Genomic DNA, 17,523 nt, shown 5'->3' with positions numbered 1-17,523 from the left:
ATTTTCTATAGCATCATTACTACTTACTAGTTTGCAGTTCCCTGTGGTCTTAGCAGTGGTTTTTAGAATGCTTTTCTATTTTGAACCAGTGAGGCATCTACGGTTTCCAACATCTTCTTACCCACAGCATGGTTATATCATTAGGAATCAAGTAAAAGTTCGCAACAATTTTACATTTACATGGACATCACTTCTGGCATATTATTTTGCTATTGATAAGTCTTTGTTTTAGTATGAAACTGTTTAAAAATGCATACATTATTATGGCCACAAAGCGTTTATTCCTGTGTTTACTCCACGATGTTGAATTACAGTGTGCCTGGGCAGCTCAGCTGACAAAACTTTAATAAACCAGCCTCTCAAAAGAACCAGAGGGATCTTTGTAGACTAAGTGTTCCCAGAATGTGATTAACTGCTTAACACTCAAGAAATAAAAGTGCTAAAAAAAAAAAAGAGTAAAGAAAAATCCTAGCACATAGCAGTTGTGCATATGGCAAACAGCATACGATACAGTGGTAAGAGCTTGTTATTCTGGATGATCCCTGTGAGCATATATTCCCTTATAAGCTGGCTGATTTTGATATATTTTAATAAATATACCTCAGTCTCTGGAACCTTGTGCACATTTTCAATTCGCTATCTCTAACTATAGGTACACTTTTTCCTCTATATTTTGCTGTAAAATATTAGTGAATGCATGTATAATAAAGCAGTTCCCTCCCTGGCAGAGATGGGGCAGCTGCGGCAAATCCCTCCAGAGTTTATCGCAAGGTTGTTTCCATGGTGTACATGACGATACCGACCAGTGTGGTCCACCTGGCAGTCAGCAAGCTGATCCCAGCCCAAAGGATGCTTGTTCAGCCTGCTGGTTTTCAGGACAGCAGAAGGAGCTGCTGCTTGAATGGTTGCACAGCACCTCCTGCAAGGAGATCACTCTGAGCCAGATGTTGTGCTCATTCGTGGAAGAAGATGGGAGAGGAAGGGGGAGGCAGGTCTTCCGCTTACCTGAGCCCAGCAGAGGCCTGAGCCTTTAGTGAGACAGACAGCGGGTGGAGGATACTGTGGCCTGGGGCATCAACATGTGGTGGCAGAAGTGAGAGCTGAAATCCAGATCCAGCTGGTGTAGCTGCGGAGGCTGAAGTATGCTGGAGTGTTTGTAATTTTGGTTGGTAACACTCAATTCTCATTTGCTTTCACTGACCTGAGTGGATATGTGCTTTTTTCATTAGAGATCCGAGCTCAACTCATCGAGCAGCAGAAATGCCTGGAGCAGCAGACTGAAATGAGAGTGCAGCTTCTCCAGGATCTGCAGGATTTCTTCCGCAAGAAGTCGGAAATAGAAATGGAGTATTCCCGAAATCTGGAAAAACTGGCAGAGAGGTTCATGGCAAAAACAAGAAGTACCAAAGACCATCAGCAGTACAAGTAAGAGAGATTTCCTTCCCCATCACGCCTGTGTTGGCCATTGCTGAAGTGCTGTGCTGCTCTTTGCTTCTGCTGGTGTTGAGGACTGCTGGTTGAGCTCAGCTTCAAAGGCATATTTAAAATTCCCACCCATATTTGACAGTGTAGCAGTTCTCATTGCAGCTGAAGTTAGACGGATACCTAAATAATGTTTTATTGGTTTGGTCCTCCACACTTATTCATGTAAGCTTCTGACAAGTGGTTTCAGTTTCTTAAAAGTTAGGCTGCACACATATTATCCATAACCTACCAAATGGAATTTAAACCACCCAGACTACATGGCATGTGAACTTGTGCTGCCTCTTGACCCCCACCTACTCTTGAAAATGAAGATGATGTGAATATTATGCCTTGCTTCCAATTTATTGTATCCCTTTCATGGCAGAGTAACTTGTGTGCAAAACAAAAGTGGTCAGGTAGTATCTGGCAAAACGTGTGTACAATTTGTTTTCAAAAGTGTTTCGAATCTCATCTGGTTGTTTTCCTGACTTGAGCTGATTAATGAACACAATTGCCTGACCGTGTTATGCTAAGGGGTATAAACCAATATTTTGTGTTTGTAAAACTGAAAAATAAGTATATTTTTCCTCTGTCTGCTTAGTGCTGTGCTAGAGATACACAGAGTTTTTGTTTCAGAAGAAAAGTCTTTCTCAAACACATCTGGCAAAGGAAAGGTTAATCCCAATACAGCTTGCACAGTTCAAAGAGCAATAACATATATTTCTTAAAATTCAGTTAAGTGACTCAATGATTCCCTGAAATAACCAATGTGTGCATATGTCACCGCTTGAGAGAGAGAGCGAGCCCTGGAATCTGTTCAGCTTGTGGCAAAATCTTTTTGCCTTGTGCATACAAACATCTTTCCTCATTCTTAAACATGTGTTAAATCCGGAGTGGCAGATGTGCACAGGGGTCATGACTGGAGTCCTGCCTTGGGCTTTGCTCTGCGTTCTCTGGTTGCTTTGAGAAGAGGTTGCAGCAAAAGTCACTTCAACTGGTGGTCCCCGTGCTGTTCCCACCATTCTCCCCAGCACAGGCTGGAAGGTCTCTGGTTTGGCTTTGGAACAAGCAGCAAGGACCAAGTAATATCAGCATGGACCTTCACGGGTGCTCCTGGTGGCTACCATAGCTGAGAAAACCCTGAAGCTCCTTGCTGTGAGTAGCGCCATTAAGACTTCCATCTCGAACAAAATAAAGAAATTTCCTTAACTCACTTCTAATTCATAGCAAAACAAAGCACTGGTAATTAAGAAAAAGGCTTTTTGTCTGATAATCATTTGTTGTTGCTTTGATGCTGGAGGTGAAAGCTAAAGGTAGGCAATTAGATGAGGAATTAAAGGACGTATTTCTAACCATGGAAACACTAAATTATTAGAATAGTTTACCAACAGTTGAAGGAGTTTCTCCCTTGATTCATCACCAGCTCTGGCTGTTTTATCTTCACGGGCTTGATCCTTTTGACTATAGGAGAATCCCTGCACAAGAGAAAAGAAAAGAGCAGCAGATTTCTAGGGCATTTAGTTGCAAGACTAACTTTAAATTAAAATTTCAATACAATCATAAGGCAAATTTTATAAATAGGTTTTTGTTGTCTGTGAAACAGTTGTTGAACTACATGTATTTTTTATTTTGCTTTGTGTGAAAGAAATGAGAAGTCATCTGGGATTTTGCTTTTTGCAATGTTAAAAGCTTGGAGTGGGCCTACAATGCAAAAAGTCTATCAAGGAAATTCAGAACTGGACCGCTGTGCAGAAAGTCCCGTCCTGCTGTTTGTCTTGTAATTGAACCATCTGGGACTGGCAGTAGCAGTTTATTTCTGAGTGCCATGAATTTATGAATGCTGATCACAGAAGATGTACACTTGTGACATTTCCTTCCGCTTTTATAGGAGTTATACAAATCCATTTTAGTGAAACAGCAACACCTGCAGTTTTGCTCATGAAGGATGTGGGATGCTCTTGCAGTGCTTGTTTATTTCTGATGTCAAAATTTAATTACTGTTACTCTTTCAGCAGTGACCTTTATTGATTTTGAGTATTTGCATGTACTCCACTCTGTAAGCTTTGTGGCAAGATTTTTTTGTACTCTCAGGTGGCTTGCAGTGTTCTGAATTCTTACACTTTTTTAATATTTTTGCATCTGTGCCTCATGGGATTTGTAGAATGTATCTTAGAAGAGTGATCTGAAGGTTACCTAACTCAAGTTATTCCAAGAACAGATTGACTGTTCAGAAGCAACTATTTTTACATAACAAATTATGGCTGCAAATGTCAAGGAGATAGTTGTGTTAATAATGTAACTTTTTCATTTCTATACATAATACATGCGTGTGTCTCCTTAGGAAAGACCAGAACCTCTTATCGCCAGTGAATTGCTGGTACTTACTCCTGAACCAAGTAAGAAGAGAAAGCAAAGACCATGCAACGTTGAGCGATATCTACCTGAACAACGTGATCATGCGGTTCATGCAGATAAGCGAAGACTCCACCAGAATGTTCAAGAAGGTAATGTCTCTCCTGCAGTTCTCCAGCCAGGCTTGTAAGATGCATGAGGGAGGCAAAAGTGTCCTAATAGGTGGCATTTGAGGAGAAGATTCAGCACACGTAGCATAAAATCTGTTTTAGCACATGTATAAATTCTTCATGACTGTTCTCACAGAGCAAATCCTTAGTGCTGAAATGCCTGGGAACCTGCTGTATATGCTGGTGATCTTGAGAGCTGAGTTGCAAATATCCAAAAGACAGGGAAAAAAAACTGTTCTTCTCTCAAAAGCATGCTTGTCTATCCATGCAGAAAGGAAACAGTTTTCGCTTAGGACTCTCAAAATAGTAACGCTTTATTAATTAATTATTTGTAAAAACGGGATTCTGTTGTGACTGTCATGAGAGAAACTGATTCAAGCCAAAGTAAGTATGTGCCTTGTAGTACCTTGGCATAAAAATTGTAGCATATGTTGCAGTACCCCTAAAAATGTTTCCTTTTCTTCCCAATATTAAATATGAACATACACTTTTGGTAACATAACTACTTCTATTAGGTTATGTAAGCATTGTCTTTGTACATGTTTGTCTTTGTACATGCCTGTTATGTGTTTTCATAGCACATACAATGTGTAAATCCTTCTTGTGCTAAGTAAGCACTCTAGTCAGCCTTAGTTTGAGATCTACGTAATGTGTTTGCAGTCATTGTTGTTATAATGTTCCAAAATAAGAATAGATTATAAGTGCAAATCCGTCAGTCACAGTGGGATGCTGGCAGGCAAGCGCCATACAACAAAGACTTCAAAAAGAATAAAGGTTAAAGAATGTCAAGTGTGTGACTAAATGATGGTAAGGGTACTAGATTAATGTTTTTGAAATAGGGAACTGATTTCACATATACCTGATCACAATCGTAGATAGATAGCCATGGGGTGGGGAGATGCATCACTTGGAGAGTGCACAGATTGTACTTGGAGGAAAAAAAGTAAAGACTTGAATCAAATTTATTGGTGTGCATTAAAACCTGTAAGAGTAATAGAGTTGAAATTTATAGTTTCTCAATCAGTAATGGTCTGTTCGTTCGATACGTCTGATGCATAAAACTGTAGTTCACAAACCACTAAACTTAGCAATTTGGAAGATTATTATAGAAGTTTAAAAGAATGGGAGAAGCAATTGGAGCATTCTGCAGTATGCTGTCTATGTGAAGATATCTCAGACTTGCTTAGACCAGTAGAAATTTTTCAGTATTGAATCTGGAATAGTTTTTCAGTTGTGTACCTTGTATCTCAGAAATCTCTTCTTCACTTAGTGTGCGTTATTAGAGTAGCCTGTTTGCTTTCAGTGTAGTTGAGTTCTTTAGCACTGGAAATCTTGCTTTTCCTTCCCTTCTCTCCAGATGGACTGTGCAAAAATATCTAGATGAAGTCTTCCATGGAGAAGTGTGTGTGCTTCTTTATTCACTCATAAATTATTAATGGAGACTGCTGTAACTTACCTCTCGGAAGGAGGAAAGTATATGGATGTTTTCAGTACATTAACAGAATGCATATTGTCACATCTTCCTGACAGACTTGTCTCTTTCCTCCTTATCATGTCCAGGAACGTGCAACATTTCAAATTTTCTCTTTGTAGCATGGCTTCTTGAAGAAGAGCAAGCAGCTGCTCTTCTGGTTTTGGTTGGTTGGTTGGTTGGTTTTTATTCCTAGCTTGGATCTCTTACAGGGGAAAGAAGAGAAAGGCAACTGAGGGAGTTCTGCTGTGCCTAACATGGAGCTCACATTAGCGGGGCCCAGGTCCTCAGCAGCCCTGTTGTGCCTTTCAGCGGGGTTTGCCAGCTGACGCTCAGCACGAGGGTGTCACATCAAACAGCTGGTGGCTGAGGTGAAGCACGGGCAGAGCGAGGCCACCAAAGGCTGCGTGAAGGGATCTGAGCCAGGCACAGTAACGTGAGGGGAAGGTGGCAGGAAACAAGAGACACCTCCACGTGGTGTGAGTGAGCTTCAGGAGCATGTAGCAGTGGTCGTTCACCAGTATTAATTTTGAGCATTTGTTTTTAGGACTTTAGTTTGTCAGGACCGTTGGAGAAGGTTGGTATTTCCACCGAGCCCCAGTTCTTGCTGTGGTGGTTGCTGCAGAGTGCTGGTGATTTATTTGCTGTTAATTCCCAGCTGCAGAACTGGTAATACCTTGAATGACGATGAAGCTCCAGTTTCTCTTCTGTGAAAAGGGAAGGGAGTTATAAAATGAGGTGAACAGAATTATACAGAGAGAAAACCAACACCTGTGCAGGAAGTGAAACTGTTAGCAGATTGTCTTGCTTTGTCGATGAAGAACAAAAGCTGTCTACATCTATGTTTAGCCCAAATGGGGAGCTTCAGTCCTCATGGTCTTTAAAGGTTCCTTCCAACCCAAACCATTCTATGATTCTGTGATAATTGCTGTCAGATGTGAATGAACAGTCTAAGGTTCATCACAGACTGTCTCAGAAATGCTGCATGGATATCCACCAGGCAACAGAAAGAAGTAAGGTGCAGAACACATGTCCTATACTACAGTCCCCCTTGCAGACGGAGGTCACAGGAGCCAAGAGAAGGTGCACATAGAATGAGAGACAACATCCAACACTCTTCTCCACCAGACTGTATTCTCCCTGAAGAAAATGGTGTGGAATTTGTTAGAACATCAAATAGAATATTTAACCAATTTCTGTCACTTTCTGCGGGTTACTTTTGAAAAAGGCTAGTTTTAGAATAAAGTTCTGTCAGAGAAAAGGATAATCAATCCCAGTGGGTGTATGTACTCCCTCTCTTATTACTAATAGATGTAAATAGTAAGAACAGCAGTAACATGAAGATTTCACAAATAAGGACTGACAAGTGCACACTTAATATCTTACTGTAGTCCATGGTCAAGAGCAAGAAATACACTCATCTGACATGTCTGTACTCCATTGGCTCTCACAGTGTTGCACATAGGAGCACTTAATGTCTTTCTAAGTAATTCTCAATACCAGCTAATCAAGCTTCTCTGTATTCAATAATTAGATAATTATATATCTACCAGTTTTTTAACCTAATAGCATTATGTGTCACTGTTATCATCTTGTTTTAGTTCTCCTTCCATCTTGCAGCATCAGCTTCTGCACCTTTGGAGGGGCTTTAGCTCCACTTCCAAGTCTGGAGAGTAATTACACCAAGTCTGTAACCAGAGCAGGTCTCCATTGTTCTGCTCCGAACCCCCAATCTGCCTGTTGCAGAAAGGGAAAGTGTCTCAGCAAGATACAGGAGACAACAGCAAAGTCACCTTGAGCTTCTTGGCTCCTTCTGCTCCCTCTTTTTTCTCCCCCTTCCCTCCCCCGGGAGAAGACAAGCCTGCTTTCTGCTTCTCAATGGTAGCCCTTGCTGGCTTTGTCCACCTCACTGGTGGGCAAGTACATCCTCAAATGAAACTTTTCCATGAGCCAAACATTTTCTAGAGGGATGTTGTTTGCATGCTCTCTTGACTCCAGCTTGAATTTTAGTAATGAAACAATCAATTTCCTCATTTCCTGGCCATGCTTACCAGTAGAGTGCTGGTTTGCGCCCTCTCCTGCTGGTGCATCCTACATGGGAAAGAACACAAAGTCATGAGTCTGTAGCAACCTCTTTCTTCAGTTTTTCTGTAAAACTTGTGTACAGTACCCAGTGTTGGTCTGTATGAAATGTAGTGATGAGGGCTGTCTGTGCCCCTTGGTCTTTGTACCTTGACATTGTCTCACTGTCTCTTGTTCCTCATCCTGGTTCTTCCTTTTGGGTGCATGTATACATCTGTCTCAACATTTGGATTGTGTTGGTGAAATGATCCCTATTGGTTGTTCCTTACATGTTCTGATGGACCAGGATATATTGTATTCAGGTACCTGATTGTACGTGCCTTTCCTGTCTAGACTGGCCCATTTAATGTGTAGATATTCATTATTTTCATTCTCCTGGGAGCTCTTCGTCATTCTTTTTTCCAGGGGTCATGAACCAGCATCTGTTTAAATGTACTAAATGCAGGACAAAGATAGGATCTAATTCACATATTCTGTGGCATTTATCTGATGACATTATGTCAGGCCTCATATTTCCAGATAGGCACTTAAGCTCTTCTTCTTTTTAGTTGCTGGCATATAAAAACAGTACAGATTGCTGTTCATGCCAGGCCTTCGTGCTGCACATAAAATTACAAACATAAAGTAGCAGAGTTCAAACCTTGCATGCTTGCGTGTTTTTTCAGGCAGATGGGGTAGGTGGCCTCATGGGGACAATTAAAGAATAAAGTAATAAGGAAAAATGTCAAGCAGAAGGGAGAAGTAGTATGCAGAACATTTCATGCAGTGATTCTTGTTACCCCAGCATTAATAATCAACTCTATAAACACATACCCACAAAATCCTTAAGCAGATTTGTATATTTATAATTTATAAACATGTATTTTCTTTGGACAGAAACCATAATGAACGAAGATGAACATATCTTCCAGTGTTTACAGTAAAATATGCTGGAGAAGCCAAGCACAATAAATATTTTAGTTCCATAATCTGGCTATTAACGAGGAATATGACTACCTGCCAAATCTATTTGAGTTTATGAAGATTGTGGCATATATTGAGATTTTTTTGCATCATTTTCTTAAACATTTAGAGGTTTAAAAGTATAGCAAAGCTATTTGTTGCTAGAGACTGGCAAATCTGGGACAAAATTTTACTATGAATTGGCTATGTCAGTGTCACCACAGCTCATGAAAACTCCTTAAAAGAAGGGTTTGCAAATTACTTCCCCCAGGGACCAGCAGCAGACTCATTTAAAAGCAATAGTCACAATATATTTTCCCTAAATGATGTAACTGAGAGCAGCATTGTGTGTGCTGAATACAGACACTTAAGAGTTCCAGGAAGAGCTGAACTGACTCTTAAATTTCAGTTAAAAAATGAAACAAAACAAAACAGGAAAGTTTGGGTGCCCAATTAACTGAAATGGCTGGAAAAATTCTTACAGACTTCAGTGAAAGGGTATTAATGTAGAATAAAGTTTCAGGTTTCTCAGATATTAATCTAGAAATGTAAATCTTGATAACATCAGCTGGACCACTGAGGTGTTGAAAGTTTGTGCACGTGCTGAAAGGCTGGTTTGGATACACTTATATGTCTGTTGCATGGGCGTGATCTATCCTACCATCAGATGAAAAAATTACGCTACTTTTAATGTTTTAACCAGATTAGTAACATATATAATATTTTTAACAAGAGTTTGCATGTGCTCTAGAATTTTTATAATATTATGTGTTCTCTTGGTTAATAGATACTAATGCATGTCTCTTGGACATAGTGAATAAAAAAAACACCTCAGTGGTTGTTTGTCAGGTTTTAATGGCCTGGTTAGAGCTCTCAGCTCCAGGAAAACACGTGCTGTGTCTTACATTCTGTTGTTTGGCTACCCTGAGGATGGTTCCTGGAGTAGCACATTGTTCAAACATGCTGAACTACTGCAGGGAATAGGAAGCATAAAAGAGAAATAGGAGGGCCATTAACCGCTGAAAATAAAGGCTCTTCTTATCTGGAGCTCTAACACGCTATGTACTACACAGTAAAAACCGTATCGCTTGCCTTCGGGTCAGTATTTCTTGATCTTAAATGGTAATATAAAAAATGCTGGTTCTTGAAGATAAATTCCCTTTATACTGCGAAGGTTAAGCAAATTTCCTGATTTTTGTTGGACAATTCCTACAAAATCTTTCATCAGAAAGAGGCAGCAACTGACATGTTATCCTTCACTACAGGCACCTTCTTCAGGTTGCAGTTCCCAGATGAACTGGTGGAAGGACGATTCATCTGTGATCCTGGGGCATTGCCAGGCTGTCTCTTCCTAATTTTTACTCTTTTTGCTGATCATTTACCTCCCTCTCTTTTCACTTCCCATTTTAGAGCCTATTGTCCTTTCCTGAAAACATTTCCCTCTTTCCTCTGTCATCACCTCTTGCACTCACCCTCCAGTGTACTATTGATCAATGTGCTGCCCAGAAAAGACTGTGCATGCATGGTGGCCAGTAAATCCTGAGGGCTCGACTGCTTGTGCTTCAGTGCTGCACAAAGCTCTAAAGGGGCAAAGAGAAGAAATGAGTCCTCGTAAGTAATGATAATTCCCCTAATCCTCAACTCATCCTGTGTCTGTGTTGAGGTGTAAGTGAAGAGCAAAAAAGGAGGCTGTGTCATTCAGTGAAATATTGTGTGCTTTCCTTACAAGAAAATCTGCAAATAATAGAGAGAAAACTGAGTTGGAGTTTTGTGTCTCGCCTTCTGAAACAAACTTTTGTGCTGCCAGGCTAAGGCACAAAACATTCCTGTATTTAGGGCTTGAGTTACCATCACCTTTGAGACGATAGTGCCCAACACTTGAAAGGGATAAATGGCTTGAAGCTGGAGTTCATCTGTTTTTTTTTCCTACATGTATGTGCTTTCATCTTCCAGTCTTAATGTCTACAGTCTTATTTGTATGTTGTGTCCTTTTTTCAGCTAACGCAGTTTTAAAAACAGACCACCCATATTCAACACTATAGAAGCAGCTATCCAAGAGATAGTGGTGGCCTCCATGTCGTGGAGCTTTGAGGAGATGTGTAAGCTGTGTCAAAACTGCGCTGCTGACTTTTAAGGGCAGGTTGCCAATGTAAAGCAATGAAAAGCAATTCAGAATTTTTGCTAAAGCTTTTACTATGTTTCCCTACAGCAGCTTGCCAATCTGAGATCTTTTTCCAATTCTTTACAAGCACTCTGTGTACTGCCCTGCATATAAATTTTTGTCCTTCATATTAGATTAAAATAATCTGATATTAGCAAAGAAATTTAAGTAGTAAGCCTTATTTTCTATATTCTTCGCTATTAGAGCATACCTTGTGAAAAATACCAGACTTCGAAAAGTATAAGCAAAAGGGAAATTTTCGTAGTAGTTCTGTATAACTGTGCTTCAGAGCATCTGTCTCACTGTGCCTTAGCTACTACAGCCAATGCCCTTGGGAATACAAGAATTTCACTGGAGTGTTTTTTAATTTATGTTTCTACCTTCTTGTTGGTTAAAAATAATCTTGGATATAAGGATTGGAGTGAATATTGATAAGTGGTATGGCAAGTTCCTTAAAATACTGCCCAGAGGTAGGAGTGTGACAATAGGAATAGGAGCAAAAAATGCAGCATTTTCTGTTCCAGCTACTGTACGTGTCTGTTGCATCCTCCTGGAAGACACAGTGGGTGGGATGTGTGGGGTGGTTCCTCCTCAAATGTGGGTGTTGCACTGAAACTTCTCATTGAGAAACCATTATTCCTGCAGGTGTTTTAGTGATGGCCAAGTATGTGTTAGCGGCTCTGGAGATGAGTCATCCCTGAGGATGTTCCTTTGGCTTCTATACAAACACTAAGTACTTCTCATAGCTTAGGCCATTATCTATCATGAAGTTGGAGTTTTTAGAAGCTGGGCTAATTATCAATTTATTCACAGAAAGAAAGGCTGACATTTCAAGCCTGGATATTACAATGCTGAGCATCGCAGAAGAGATGTAGCCAGGCTGTTTGCCAGGTCCCATAGCTCTATTCTACAGCTGTTTTCCAAAGCTCATGGTACAAATGCCTTCAACTCTGGCACAGTTGCCACAATTTTCATCTGATTGAACTGCTATGGACAACTAACAAAGGAATATATTTGAATGAGACTCCAATTAAATACTCTTATTTTGACATACTTGCTTTCTTTAATAACTAGCGCTAAGCATTTCTTTTTTTTCTGGGTAAGAACGAAAGTAAAGACACAGTCCAGAAAAGCTAAACAAAGCTGTTTCAGCAGCCCAGTCTGTGGAATATTATGCAGTTGAGTATCTGTTTCAAAGAGGAGGCCCAATTATTTCTTGCATAAATATTTGGATAGTTGCATGTGCTGAGAGACAAAGACTATTCTAGGTGTAAAACTGGGCGGGATGTCCCTTTAGAATATCACATTCCACATGGCTTAGTTTTTGTATATGTCATAGCAGTTGTAAAACAGTACAGAGTTTGTTCCATTAAAAAGGCGTATAACATTAATCCTGAACTTCAGCCCTTCTGTTGGCACCTAATGTCTTGATGCTTCACGGGAAAATCTCTCAAATTACTTCTGGGTTTCCTTTTAGAAGTTTTCTGTCCAGATGTTATCTGTCTACCTCTGCATCATTATTTTAGTTCACTGTAATTCCGTCAGAACAGTGTCTTTGCAAGCAATATTGCATTCACTATCTAGGGTGAACAATGAGTATGAATATCAAGAAGCAAATATATGTTGCATGTTTTGCATGCCTTTTTCTAATGATTTCTTTTTAATTACAGAGCAAAGAGATTGCATTTCAGCTTCATGAAGATTTAATGAAAGTTCTTAATGAGCTTTACACAGTAAGTACCGTTACTTATTTAGCTTATCTTATTCCATATCGGACTTCTTCTGTAAGTTTTAAGTGTCCCTTTATCTAGCAAGTTACCCCCCAGTGGAGGTGATGCTTGATTTTGTCTTTTTACACAGTCTGAATTATCTCTTTTGGAAAAACAACTCAGTTGTTTATAATACATATGCTAATGCTTTCAGGATTACTCTTTACGTTCAACCCTTTTTCCCCCCAGACTATACTAAACCAGTTTATTGTAAGTTTTGTTGATTATTAACAAGGCATTTCTACTCAGAGCTTGTCAGAGCAAAGCTTCTTCCTTTTCTGCCTTGTTTCCTCCATGCTGCCATCTGCTTGGTTTGACTCATGGACTGCACTGAGTAAAAATAGTAAATGTTACTTATGTGCCCTTCCCTCTCCCGACCTGGAATAAGTAAATAATTTAAAGAAAAACGGAGTGTTGTGTAGGTTTTTCATACCATTCAGAGAGGTCAAGAAAAAAACACTAAGCATTCTGGCAAGCTGCTGCTAACCCATTAGAAAATCTGAGACAAGGTAGATCTGAACTTCTTTTCCTCTTTGAAAATCATCCGTACAACTTGTTAGTAGAGGATGAGGTCTCGTCTACCCAAAAAATCTTTCCGAAAATATTTTTGAGGGGATATGTTCTGAGAAAGAACAAAACAGGAATTACTCTTCGTTTTAAACATAGGTATACAATGAAGAGGAACTGGTAATATCCACCCCTTACAAAAGTCTATTGATTCCTGAGGGCTGAGGAAGTTGTACATTAAAATTCTTCCTTCTGTCTGGAATAACTGATACTTCTATGCTCCAGTACCCTGCATAACAGTCTCTAGACTGTTCCGTTCTCTGTCCTCAAGATTTGGGGGACCAGAAAAGAAAAACACAATATTTATATCAAGAAACAATTTGTGATGTTAAGGAAGTTTAGGAAGATATCACAGACCAGGTCTCCTCAGCGAGAGATCAGTCAAACATTACTTTTATGCATCTTGTCATTTTTTCTTTTAATTTAAGTAAAATGTGCACCCATCAGTGGATGGGTTGAAGAACATTTGAACTCAACAACTTAGGTGGCAAAAATAAGATCCAAACAAATTTAGATGTGTCTCACTGTCCTGGGCTCTTTTGATTTGTAGCTATGGACGTGGATTCCTAACACCTACCTACATTTTTTCTTGGCAGCGGGGGGGGCTTTTCTTCGGGGCTTGCTTTTTCCTGAAATCACCACTGATTTTGTAGGATGTAATACTGCAGAACTCTGTAGTCAGGGCAGTGTGCTGGCATCAGCTTCTGCACAGCAGTGGCAGCCGCAGGCACTTCGCACAGCCGTGGGGATCAGCGGCCTGAGGAGCCATTGCACTAGTGGGGCTTCAGTGGTGAGTAAGCCCTGAAAATACAATCTTGTTTTGAATGTCTCCAGAGTAGGAGACTCCACAACCTCCCTGGGCAGCCTGTTCCAGTGCTCTGTCACCCTCACTGAGAAGAAGTTTCTTCTCAAATAAAAGTGGAACCTCCTGTGTTCCAGTTTGCACCCATTGCCCCCTGTCCTGTCATTGATTGTCACCAAGAAGAGCCTGGCTCCATCCTCGTGACACTAACTTGTATGTTGATGATATTAACTCGTATGTCATGGCTTTCAGTGAATGCAAGCTCCTTTCTCAGAAGTTCAGATTTTTGTAAAATAGGAAGTTTTTTTAAGTTATTAGAATACAGACCATGTGAACAATTTGAATTAGGTTGCTGGTGCAGGCTGTTTTTTTGGGATGGAGTTTACTTCACCTAATGTCCAGGCATCTGCAGTGTAGGTACAAATATCTTAGCTTGCCATCTGAGTTCCAGTGATAGTCACTGGAAATCTAATATGGGGAGATCAGACCCCTCTGTCTGATCAGATGCACGCACCTGCTTCAGATGAAATGATCTACACCGTTAACTCCATTGTCCAGCTTTCATTGATTGCAAAGGAATTGGTCAGCTGTAGATTCCCATCTTTAGCCAGTTGCAACCAATACTTAGTAAAGTGACAATATGGTGCAGAACAACACCAGTTTCACTGATCGCATCTTTAGAATGATCATCAGCGTATCTGTGTAACATATGTGCTTGTGCACATAAAGGTGGAAATATATCTAGACACATGGAAACCTCATGCACATCTTTTTAATTCTGTGTGAGATTTACTGTTTACAGAATAAGATCCCAGTGGCTGTACCAGAACAAGTATCTACAGTTTTAAAACCTGGGAGGTGTGTTTCTCAGTCACTTACAAAAAGGAGAAGTTATCTTCCTCTTTGCCCCATGATTTATGGAAAGAAAAATATCAGTCTGACTATTGTGAGATAAATCTTTGTGTCCAAAAGAAAGCAAATTAATAACAAGTCAGCAAATAATATACTAAGTCTCTATTACTCACATGAGCTAAACTGTTAAAATGTGAAGCCTTTTTGGAGTTTAAAAATCTCTAAAGCCTTTGACTGGGGGAAGGTATTGGAGTTTTTAATGAACTGAGGGTGTGTGTGAAGAAGGGTTTAGTAATCTGTTTACTTCTTATCATCTTTCCTTATCTTACAAGAAAGATTTGTAAATTAAGGTCGCCCTCCAGAAATAAAAACCAAGCAGTTGTGTGTAAAAGTGTGTTGAAGAGAATGAGAGAAGAGAATTAAAGTCACTAAGAGCTAAAATAGTGACAATTTTTTGTGCTGAGGCACACGTGTATAGTCAATGTAAAGAAACAGCATGTTTTATTCGTTACTTCTTGAACTTCTCAGATGAGAAGTGGGTTCTTTAGGCAGAGGTGTTCAGGCACACAGAGTAATTCTGAAGCTCCACAGTAACTCTTTCAAGCAAACACGTTGTTTGCTCCACAAAGTTTAAGACATCATTTATCTGGATTTCCGTAATGCTACAGGGTCAGGGACTGGATTAAGTGCTTATTTTAAACTCAAAAGATGAGAGGCTCTACCCACCCATCTCTAGGTTACCAGCCAGACCTAAGGCTTCACCACAGCTGTTTTCAGACTTCTCCAGCACCAGGTATCTTGAAGCCAGGTTATCCAGAATGATCCAGAATAAATGGGATGTTTAAAAGAATTGCTGTGAAGTTGGTCTGAGTATTTTTAATGGATGAGTTCTAACATAGCCTAATAAGTATCAGAGTAACAACTGGCTTTTCTTCAAGTGACAGTGCTGTATCATGAGTCTGAAAATCCATTTTTGTACTTCTGCCTCAGAAGATCCTTTTTAACCTGTTCATAGGGCCAGATCTAAGACCTGCTATAGCTAGGGAGTTGTGTGCATTTGTTTTGATGTTTTTTAGATCAAACAGGTCGATAAGCAGTGCCAGAGACTTTGCAAAGAAGAAACTGTTCTAAAGAGAAGAAAATAAGAAATCACTGAGGAATTGAAGAGACATGCTACCTTCCACTAAGAGCGGGTTATGGAAGATTTTCAATTAAATTTCTGCTCAAAGATATTTTTAACTTGCAAAAGCTTGAACTTCTGCCTTTTGAGAGAGATAAACTAGGAAGCATTTTGGCTGCTTATTTAATGTGAAAAAGCTCAGAACTGTAATGAAATGTCAAAAAAAACCCACAAAAAAACCAAAAACCAAACACTGTGGAGTATTAAGTATCTACTGTTCTTTAAAAATCTACACTAATAATAGACGTTTCTCCTTGCTTACACTTGATATAATTAATTCATTTTCCTGTTTTCATTACTAGGAATAATTTTGAAATAGGAAATTTGTACCATAGATCTTCATTTACTCTCTGGGAGTAGCTTAGCTTGTGTCGACTTTGACTTGTGCCATCCTCATTAAAATTAGACATCATGTACAGGATTGTCGAAAAAATAAGAACAGAAGTAGGTGAACTGAGGCTTCAGAAGATGTTTTAAGAACCTGTGAGCAAACCAGGCTTGTTTTCCTGGAAGAATCAGAATTTTTTAAGGGACACTACTTCTTCATTTCCCAACTCTTTTGCATAGAGAAGGTTTTCTTACACATCACATTACATATTCCTGTGTTTTCTACATGTTACTCACATGACTAGTGAAATGCATTTTTAAGACTCTGCAGTTTCATTTCTCAGTATTTTATGCACTGTTTCTTAAATTATGACTCAAAACATCATGCTAAAAACAATTGAATAGCTGAGCTGCAGTCTGTACCTTTGCAAGTTCATGAAATTATGAGTGGCGAGTACTTTTAATTATGCCTGGCTTCTCCCTGACTGTGCCAGCCACTCAGCATTGCCAGGTCCGTAGCATCCCAGCTGCTGCATTCCTCTCTTACTCCTCTCCCTGGTACATTTTCAGCCGATGTAGACTAGTAATCAGTCCCACATTTTACCTAAGGATATAAACTGTTGAAACTAGAGCAAGGCGTAAATTCTGAGTGAGTGGGGATAGGGAAAGAGGAACCCAGTTGGTTGTTTGGGGTCACTGAGAGGAGGTTATTTCCTGACAATTACAGGTCAAACTGAAAGCTGTGGGAGGTTTTGGTTGGTGTTTTTTCTGAACTGAGAGATTTAGAAACCTTCTTACATGTTGATTTTAAGAGGCAGCAGATTATTGATTTTACAATAGATCATCTTTGCAACAGAGAGATGTCCCCACTCAAACTCTTCTTCTGTTTTTCTGGAAAGCTAAAGTATCTTGTATTATTAGATCAAATACTGGAATATGACAGTAATGTCTGAGTGATTTGGAACAGTAGGAAACAGAAGGTAGGCAGAGCCTTTTCTTGCAATGGAGTGGGGTCTTCACTGGATTTATTTATGAGTGAGGGCATATTCATAAAAGATCTCAAAGGCATTGAGGGGGGAGATCAGTGAGCTGACAAAGTTGCTAAAAATATACAGCTGTTCTGGTAAGTAAGAATGAGGACTAATGGTGGAGGAAAGTGATGTGCATCATAAAAACACATCTTCACTTGGATTTCTAAATTACTCCTACTGGCATCACACTTCTCACAAGCAACACAAATGTTAAGGCTTTCAGAAGATGGAAAAAGTAGAGACAGTCCAAAGCAAACAATTTAATATTAAATAGGACAGGGCTGCTGTGCCACTTTTATTTTCCATTGCTTTATCTTACTCTTTAAAAATCTTGGCTCTTTAATTTCTCAAGA

The 17,523-nt window shown here is 39.7% G+C and overlaps 1 protein-coding gene across 3 annotated transcripts in view; it reads left to right on the top strand.

Annotated features, from left to right (window-relative positions):
- SRGAP1 (SLIT-ROBO Rho GTPase activating protein 1) overlaps positions 1-17,523 on the top strand; it is a 146,036-nt gene that overhangs the window by 73,069 nt on the left and 55,444 nt on the right. For all 3 annotated transcript variants that reach the window (XM_065829254.2, XM_065829255.2, XM_071802619.1), the window contains exons 2-4: positions 1,230-1,425; positions 3,806-3,968; positions 12,313-12,375. In XM_065829254.2, the coding sequence (XP_065685326.2) occupies positions 1,230-1,425; positions 3,806-3,968; positions 12,313-12,375 (422 nt within the window). The remainder of the gene's footprint in view (positions 1-1,229; positions 1,426-3,805; positions 3,969-12,312; positions 12,376-17,523) is intronic.

The sequence above is a fragment of the Patagioenas fasciata genome, chromosome 1, assembly GCF_037038585.1.
Source record: "Patagioenas fasciata isolate bPatFas1 chromosome 1, bPatFas1.hap1, whole genome shotgun sequence".
Lineage (NCBI taxonomy): Eukaryota > Metazoa > Chordata > Aves > Columbiformes > Columbidae > Patagioenas > Patagioenas fasciata.
Note: the sequence above shows the minus strand (reverse complement) of the source record. Positions and strands in the feature narration are given on the sequence as shown.